The sequence below is a fragment of the Rhipicephalus microplus genome, chromosome 6, assembly GCF_043290135.1.
Source record: "Rhipicephalus microplus isolate Deutch F79 chromosome 6, USDA_Rmic, whole genome shotgun sequence".
NCBI lineage: Eukaryota > Metazoa > Arthropoda > Arachnida > Ixodida > Ixodidae > Rhipicephalus > Rhipicephalus microplus.
The window spans coordinates 98,036,702-98,046,272 of NC_134705.1; the positions used below are offsets into that span (position 1 = coordinate 98,036,702).

The window sequence follows — 9,571 nt, forward strand, 5'->3', positions numbered from 1 at the left end:
GTTACTCTTGACTATCTTTGTGGCTCTGTGGTTTTAAAGCTAATCTCACTCCAACTCACCTATATCTTAAATATATTTCTAATAAGCACCAAGTTCATAAAGAGTGCCTCCATCATCGTTTCCTTTATTTGTCCATCTTCTGTTCGTACTGACCATCATAAATGTACAACCTCTTCTCGCTCCTTTGGGGAGAAGTTTATTTGGCTAACATAAGAAAGAGACCACAAACCTATACTAAACTGATGTCAGCTGCAGATGAACGTGAGGATTGGTGCAATTGACATACTTTGGCATGCGGTCACAATGAAGTGCATTATTCAAACGCTGGAGCATATCATGCCGCTCACCTCGGCGAGCCAATGACTAGAATTATAGGCTGCTAACCTGAAGGGTGCGGGTGCGATCCCAGTCCTGACGGTCACATTTTGATGGAGGTGAAATGATAGAGGCCCGTGTGTACTGTGCAATGTCTGTGCTCGGTGAAGAACACCAGAAGGTCAGAATTTCCGGAGTCCTCCACAACGTTCTTCATATTCATATCGTGTTTTTGAGACGTAAAACCCCTCATAATGTTATCATGTACGCGCGCCTTACGCACAGACGCATTCTGCATCCTCTATATGTACTGTGATGCACACGTGTTAGCTATATATAAATATTCATGCGCGAAATATTTAATCTTTGAAGGAGCATATGCATGCTTACCACGGGTGTCTTGTTGGCCGAGGGTGCAGCGCCCAAATCTGAAAACGTAGCTTTTGACTTTACGTTGGCGTCGTCGGCGATGTCGGTGCCTAGAAGACGATACAGTATTACAGAGGCACACTCACATGATTGATGCCAGTAATTAGGTACATAGCTGGGAGAATTGGTCTCCTGTGTCAGGCTCTGTACATTGATTGCAGGACCCCTTTAAAGTGTTGCTGGGCCCCTTTAATAGCACCAGATGGTCAGAATTTTCGAAGACCCCTCCCCCCTGCGGCATTGCCTATAACCATATCATGGTTTTGGGAAGAAAACAGCTGAAATTATTATTACTATTACAATAATAATAATATTATTATTATTATTATTATTAATATTATTATTATTATTATTATTATTATTATTATTATTATTATTATTATTATTATTATTATTATTATTATTATTATTATTATTATTATTATTATTATTATTATTATTATTATTATTATTATTATTAATATTATTATTATTATTATTATTATTATTATTATTATTATTATTATTATTATTATTCACAAATTGCGCGAGTATTTCTCGAACCAACATGTTCCTTGCCTTTTGCACTCTATCTACATAACGCGCGTAACGGGCATCCAATGGATAACGAAAGCAAGTGATAAGGGTCACTGTTCTTAGCGAATTCGTTAGTGAGATACTGCGACCACACCACTGCAGGGCATGCACAGCGCTGTACGCCAAGGGCTGCAGTTGGGATGCGTTCGTGCAAAGGACGCTGCGTAAAGACCTCAGTAATACTCACTGTCGTATCTCACGACTAACAGAAGGAAGATGGCGGCGAGGACAATGCCAACGATGATGAACACACATACCGCGATGCCGATGCCACCACTCTCTTCACTGAGGTCATTGAGAGAGAAAAAAATATCGAGGCATCTTCGTGATGACATTGTATGTCAACGTGACAACATGAAATAGCACTTGCATTTATTGTTTTCTTTTTACTACACGGTTAAAGGAACCCTGAAACGGTTTAGAAAATTTTGTGCACTGAACCAGTTAATCAGGCCTGAGAATCATTGGCAGACCAATCCGAGCTATATGGCTAAACTGAGTAATTTCCTACAAGACCTAAAGCGTGCGAATCGCCTCAGAATGCAGCGCACAACCAATTCAATTTTCCGCATCCTATGTCGCATACATTTGTATGATAAGCACTACCGTAAACCAGTCTCATTGAATATGTTCAGTCTACGTCACTGAGCATCCAGTGGGCAGCGAGAATAGTCTGCTTCAGTTACAATGTGCTCCGTGTTTACGGGATGTTCACGACAGGGTTTAGAAGAACTTTTTAGGGGCGAAGCTTTTTATAGCGGCACCCGCTCATCCCTCGTGGCCGTAGTAGTAGTATGTAACAAGTATCACGTTTTGACCTCCAAGGTGGTGCCGGTGAGAGATTTCTTCTGTGCGTTGTTGAACAATAAAAGATAGTGCTTAATGTACATGCCAATGGCTTCGAAGGGGGAATGAGTGACAGGAGAATTCAACTTTTAGTTAACGCGCACGCTGCGAATTTTTTGTTGTTCAACAACGCACAGAAGACAAGAAAGGGTTCCTACATTATACTCGCTGGGCGTAACCTCCTAGGTTTTTGAAGGTCTAGCGAGCGTTGGGCCGCAGTGCCATGAATACAGTGAACTAGTATATACCATGAACTCGAGGTGGGTAAAGGTGGGAAGTAGACGCGAAGCGCAAGCCGTAAGAAAGTGTGCGTGTGCTTCCTCTCGTTCAGTCCTTAGAATTTCCGCTGGATGGCGGTGCTTCTATATGATAAATATATGATGAAAATATGCGAGATGGTGATACTTGGAGTGTTGAATAGGTGGACGAACGGACACACAGACAGATGCATGGACGGACGCACGGATGTCTGCACGGACGGATGAACGTATGGACGGACGCAGGAGCGGATGCATGGATAAAAGCATGGACGGACGCACAGAGGAACGTGCGGACGCACGAACAGACGCACGCACGGACGGGCGGATGGACGCACGGGCGGCCACACAGACGTACGCATGGACGGATGGAAGCAAGAACGAATGGACGGATGGATGATTCGCCCCACTATCCATCATTCACTCCGTAGATATGCTGCCATTTTTTTTCTCCGCCAATCAAATGCCGTAGCTGCATTATACGCTTCAAATCTAGGAATTTGCGACTTGTAAACTCGCGACGTCCAGAAAGGAATCTAAGGCAACCAACTTGCGGAAATGTATAAAACAAGCGGAAGTAAACGTCGAGCTCGCGCTATGTGATGAACGCCGGGCTCCACGCGTCTACGGTTACTTAGCTTTACTCTTGAAGGCACGGTGTGCGAGATTACGCTTATCCGTGGTTCAGTGACCCAAGGGCTACCAGTAAGCGCACCAAACGAAACGGTATTGGATCTAGGTATTTATATCACATACCCTGACTAAAACATCGGTACTGACTACGCAGAGAAATCATCCAAGTGAGACGAAATCGGGGAGAAAGATACTCGCTCGGGTGGGCTGCCCGCCTTATCCCCAGAAACGGGACGAAGATCTTGTAGAAATCTCTGATCTCGTCCGCAGCAAGATCTCGATCTCAGCGCTGCCCAAGAAGATGGACGTGAAAGCAAACTGAATGCGCAGAGAGAAGAGAGTGCGATGGCTCTAAAAACATTGAAAAAAAAAACAAATCAAATGTTTTGTACGAGGACGCTTCGAGGTATGATTTTAAATGGTCAGTTGCATCAGTACTTAACAACGATAACAGTATGGTGACAAGTGCATCGCTTTACACGTCCTCAATCACCAAGTGTCACAGAACGAGCGCTAAAAATGAGCGCGCCGCCAAATTCTTGCGACAACGGGCGGGAGAAACGCCGCGAGGTCAAAAGAAAAAAAAATAAAACAAACATCCAAGGCTCCCGGGCGCGCGCTCTTTCCGCAGAAGCATGACTTTGCAGACGAACCTCCTCACCCCACATCGGCGGCCCAGCAAGCCCGCGATTTTTCTAGAACGAAGGGGGTGGGGCCACGCCGAGTTGAGTCATGCGACGCGGAGGGACTTCCAACCGTCTCGCCCTCTTCCCAGCCTTCGCTGCGTATCGCGCCGACGAAATGACGAGAAACATCTGGAATGTCGCGCGCAAGGTATTTAACCGAGCAGCCGAGATGAGAGATCAGGAGGAGACGGAAGTGAGCGCCAAAGCGCGTAGGGATTCCGCCGTGTAGTCGGCGAAGGTTTTGGTCCGTAGGGACGAAGCCGGAGATGAAGAGGATTTCCACCTGATGGGTGAAGGCTCGGGCAACAGGCAAGAGCGTGTGTTTATCGCTATCGAGCGAAGACCCGTGGCAACAGCTGCGGGTGTGAAGCCGACGTGTTCCGGCGAGGAAGTTGAAGTTTGAAGAGTGGCCAATTGAAGACGGGAGGTTTTCTGGAAGAGAAACTTCGAGGGCTGCGGAACGACAACAACGCTGGACTTTGAGTGAGTGATTCTCGGAAGAGTATCATCTAGACTTTGGTTCCAAGAACTTTGGACTGAATAGGTTTTCTATCTCTTTAGTCTTTAAGTGTCTTGGTTGTTCAATGCATGCGACTGCATTGTAGTGCGTATTGTTGTCCGTGTCCGTTGTTTCAAGTGTGGCTGATTGTATTGTGTAGTACGTTGATTGATTGGTTTGATTGGTGACATATTGTATGCAACTATTGTGGAGTGTGCATTTTTGTGTATTGTTTTCGATCTGCCATTATTGAGAATATAATTTGTTTGTTTATCAACTCTCGGCTCTGACTTGTTCTTTGGGCCACAGCCGGCGTCCGCTGGCGCGCCAAAAAGGACCACTTCTAAATTGTCCACGCTTTCGTGGTGCGGTTCGGGGGGCCGATACTTCGGCTCTTGAAATTAGCCCGGCGATTGCCTCCCTAATTAACGGGACCGGTGTGACAATTAATCTGGCGTCCGCGAAACAGGACCTTTTGGTGCACAGTGTGTCCAAAGTAGTGAGAAAGAGCCTCGAGTTGTTGATAGTGCTATCGGAACGATTTTGTGTGTTGTTCAGTGTTCTCGTTAACGAGTGCAGGGGAGTGTTCCGATAGACTGATTTAGGCAGATACTTTTTGCACGCGGCAAGGTTTTATTTGCGAGTTGCGAGACACAATGGATCTCGAAAAGTTAGTTGCGCTTGGTGAGAAGATGGGTCTTTCTGGCGCCGAACTACGAAAGTGGGTAAGCCAGAAGGAGAAAGAGGCGGTGGAGAGAGAGAGGTTGGCAGCAGAGAGGGCCAAGGAAGAAAAAGCAGCTGAGTTAGAACGAGAGAGGTTGGCAGCTGAAAGGGTGAAACAAGAAAGAGAGGCAAAGGAGCGACAGCTGAAGGAAGAAAGAGAGCAGCAATTGAAGTTGGAGCTGGAGAGAGAGAAGTTGGCAGCCGAAAGGGCGAGAGAAGAAAGAGAAGCGAGGGAGCGACAGCTGAAGGAAGAAAGAGAGGCAAAGGAGCGACAGCTGAAGGAAGAAAGAGAGGCAAAGGAGCGACAGCTGAAAGAAGAAAGAGAGGAAAGGGAACGGCAGCGTCAGCACGAGATGGAACTCGAGCGGCTCCGTTTGCAACAGCGAAGCGAAACTCCCGTCCAAGCTAGAGCTGAAAGCAGCGAACGGGAAGATCACGGCTTCCGCTTGAACCCAAGCAAGCTGCTCGTAGCGTTTGATGAAAGGAAGGACGACCTTGACGCGTACCTTCACCGATTTGAGACGATTGCGAAGAGCCAGAATTGGCCGGAACATCAATGGGCAACTGCTTTGAGTACTTGCTTGAGTGGTGAAGCGCTCAGTGTGTACGGTAGGCTGACGCCGACCGATGCAGCCAACTATGCAAAGGTGAAAGCTGCTTTGCTGAAGCAATTTAGATTTACCGTGGAAGGATTCCGGGACAGATTTAGGACAGGAAAGCCAGCTGATGGTGAGACGGCTACGCAGTATGCCGCCCGACTTAGCCATTATTTCGACAGATGGATTGAACTTTCAGGGACAGCGCAGGAGTACGATGAACTTAGAGAGCTCCTGATTAGAGAACAATTTCTTACTAGTTGCCACCCAAGCCTGTCGCTGTACTTGAAAGAGAGGAAGGCTGAGTCACTTGAAGGAATGCTTGAATTGGCTGACCAATTCTTGGAAGCGCAAGGTGGCACTAATTTGGCCAAGGTCAAGGATTGTCCCGATGATTCGAAGAAATTGGCTCCCGAAGAAAAGAAGCGTGCACCAGAGGGCATTCCGCGATGTTTTCTGTGCAACCGAGTGGGTCATCGCGCCAAAAACTGTCGAACGATCTTTACGAGCCCTACGGCAGTAAAATGTTTTAAGTGTGGTCAGACTGGGCACAAAGCAGACGCATGTCGAAACGGAGTGAGTCAAACTCACCAGGTATCCTGTGTGCAAGCGGCACCGAAATCTGATAATAATGCCGTCACCGATGGATTCGTAGAGTTGAAGAATGGGGAGAAAATTCCTATTGTTGGTGCTGTAATGTCAAAGCAGTCGACCGGTGTTACGAAGCGAATGCCAACACTGCCTGGAAAGGTTGCGGGCAAGAAGATTACGGTTCTAAGAGATACCGGTAGCTCCACTGTTATCGTGCGGAGAAATTTGGTACGGGAAGGTGAGCTAACAGGCAAAACTAAACCAGTTTGCCTAATCGACCGTACAGTTCGGATGCTTTCCGAAGCAGAAATCGAGGTTGAAACCCCGTACTTCAGCGGGAAGGTTACTGCTTTATGCATGACGACCCCCCTGTATGACCTGGTCATCGGAAACATCGACGGGGCGCGAGAGCCAAGTGATCCAGAATGTTTGGGAGAAGACCCGAAGATAGAGCCCTCGCCAACACAGCGGCCGCGAGATACAGTGGAGGAGCATCCCGTGACGGATCTCACTAGAGCCCAAGGTGAAGCTGCGGCGCAAGAGACAGCGAAGGAGAAGACGATCGTGTCGAATAAGTTCACGGGCCGAGCAACTGGACGTACGTCGGCACGACCCCAACCGACCGACAGTGTAATGGTGACGGAGTTGGCCAGCCAAGCCCAAGGCCATGACATGAACGAGCGGGTAAATAAACAGACAGGACCCGTCGAATGTAATGACGCGTTAACGGTGTCGGAAGTGACAACGATGGCTGAGACGCCGCCTCAGATACCGTCGTTGGAAAGGGCTCGCCGAAAAAGAACGTGGAAACACAAGAAGAGATCGAGCGAGCACCGCAAAAGGGGGCGCAAGCGCTGCTCGAAGTACTCAGGATAAGTGCTGAGGTCGAATCAGAATGTGTTGGGCAGTGCTGAGTGCCATATGTTGTGTTAATATTGTGTTATTCTGTGTCACAAGTGTCGAAGTGTTGTGCTGTGATGTGATGAATAGTATTGGACCATTTTTGTAATTAGAGAACTTCGTACAATTGTATTATTGGGAATGTGCGGTGCAGTGTTGTACTCATGTGCTTGTAGTGGTGTTTTCACGTGTTGTTTAATTTAATTACAATGTACAATTGTATTAAGTGATCTATTGTGAATGTGAAGTGTCATGAGCGACTGATGGTGTTACAGTCTGTGAGAGTGTGTGGTGACTGTTCGCGCTCGTCTGTGGGGTTTTGAATATTATGAGATAATATTCTTAAAGTGGGGGGCAGTGTCACAGAACGAGCGCTAAAAATGAGCGCGCCGCCAAATTCTTGCGACAACGGGCGGGAGAAACGCCGCGAGGTCAAAAGAAAAAAAAATAAAACACCATCCAAGGCTCCCGGGCGCGCGCTCTCCCCGCAGAAGCATGGCTTCGCAGACGAACCTCCTCACCCCACATCGGCGGCCCAGCAAGCCCGCGATTTTTCTAGAACGAAGGGGGCGGGGCCACGCCGAGTTGAGTCATGCGACGCGGAGGGACTTCCAACCGTCTCGCCCTCTTCCCAGCCTTCGCTGCGTATCGCGCCGACGAAATGACGAGAAACATCTGGAATGTCGCGCGCAAGGTATTTAACCGAGCAGCCGAGATGAGAGATCAGGAGGAGACGGAAGTGAGCGCCAGAGCGCGTAGGGATTCCGCCGTGTAGTCGGCGAAGGTTTTGGTCCGTAGGGACGAAGCCGGAGATGAAGAGGATTTCCACCTGATGTGTGAAGGCTCGGGCAACAGGCAAGAGCGTGTGTTTACCGCTATCGAGCGAAGACCCGTGGCAACAGCTGCGGGTGTGAAGCCGACGTGTTCCGGCGAGGAAGTTGAAGTTTGAAGAGTGGCCAATTGAAGACGGGAGGTTTCCTGGAAGAGAAACTTCGAGGGCTGCGGAACGACAACAACGCTGGACTTTGAGTGAGTGATTCTCGGAAGAGTATCATCTAGACTTTGGTTCCAAGAACTTTGGACTGAATAGGTTTTCTATCTCTTTAGTCTTTAAGTGTCTTGGTTGTTCAATGCATGCGACTGCATTGTAGTGCGTATTGTTGTCCGTGTCCGTTGTTTCAAGTGTGGCTGATTGTATTGTGTAGTACGTTGATTGATTGGTTTGATTGGTGACATATTGTATGCAACTATTGTGGAGTGTGCAGTTTTGTGTATTGTTTTCGATCTGCCATTATTGAGAATATAATTTGTTTGTTTATCAACTCTCGGCTCTGACTTGTTCTTTGGGCCACAGCCGGCGTCCGCTGGCGCGCCAAAAAGGACCACTTCTAAATTGTCCACGCTTTCGTGGTGCGGTTCGGGGGGCCGATACTTCGGCTCTTGGAATTAGCCCGGCGATTGCCTCCCTAATTAACGGGACCGGTGTGACACCAAGGCCGAATGTTTTTCCATTGTCCTTGCAATCAAAGAGCAGGAACAGAGTGATCAACCGGAGACAATTATCATCTCTGACTTGCAGGAAGCGTGCCGTTTTTTAAAAGCTACCTTCAGATAAAAATAAGCAAATTCTCAAGCGGGAGACTGACGAACAAATACAGGCTCATCTAGTGTCCTCGCTCGTCTTCGTCTCTTAGTTGTCGGAAGTTTTTGCGCTGAGAAGTTTAATAGTCCAGGACACGCAGGCCTGGAGGGAAACGAAAGTGCCGACGCTTTTGCTCGAGGGCTCACAAATAGAGCAGAGCCTGGGCAGCCCCTTCAACCCTTTGAAACACTCCAAGAGGAAGCTAACGAGGAGGATAACGACCCATCAAGAATGACCCCTCGTGAAATTTTTGCTAACTAGCGAGGCACGCGACAAAAATACAGCGCCCCCACAAATCATCAGAAGGGAAGGACGTTATTGATATACGCAGAATTCAAACGGTATTCTTTCCCAACTTTCAAAGATTACACAAAATTTTTTCCATCGCCGTATATGGGCATGCCTGTCCGTGGTGTGGAGGCTCGCCATCGCTCTACCACAATTATTGGGGATGCCCATATTGACCACCAAATTTTGATACCTTTTTAGGTCAGTACAAGCTCTCTAATACTTCTGAGCAATGAGAGGCAAAGCCCACCTGCTCTGACCCAGAGGTGCAGCTTGCACAACTGCGTCACGTCCGGCGGGCGGCAGCGGCCAGTGGAGTGCTGGACTTAGGGCCCCACCAGTCGAGCTCATGACCCCTGTCCCAAATCCTTACGAATGAAGTTTTTTCTTCATTCCTTCTCAAGCTCGTTAATGTTTGTGCGCTATACTTTTTGGACTTTGCAGAATATCGTCTAACAGAACAATATAAAGATGTCTGGTAGTGTGGTGCGGTGCTTTGCGGAACAGAGAACAACCATTCGACGCGCTTCACGTTCGTCGACCGTGGCAATAATTGCTAATGCCACGCTGGAGTACAGCGCTTATAAACC

General features: G+C 47.9%; 1 protein-coding gene across 1 annotated transcript in view; it reads right to left on the reverse strand.

Moving 5' to 3' along the window:
• LOC142765953 (uncharacterized) overlaps positions 1-9,332 on the reverse strand; it is a 57,438-nt gene extending 48,106 nt beyond the window's left edge. Inside the window, exons 1-2 of the mRNA XM_075867759.1 lie at positions 9,232-9,332; positions 1,508-1,605 (exon numbers count right to left, since the gene is read on the reverse strand). Of these exons, the coding sequence (XP_075723874.1) occupies positions 1,508-1,605; positions 9,232-9,332 (199 nt within the window). The remainder of the gene's footprint in view (positions 1-1,507; positions 1,606-9,231) is intronic.
• Positions 9,333-9,571: the final 239 nt, after the last annotated feature.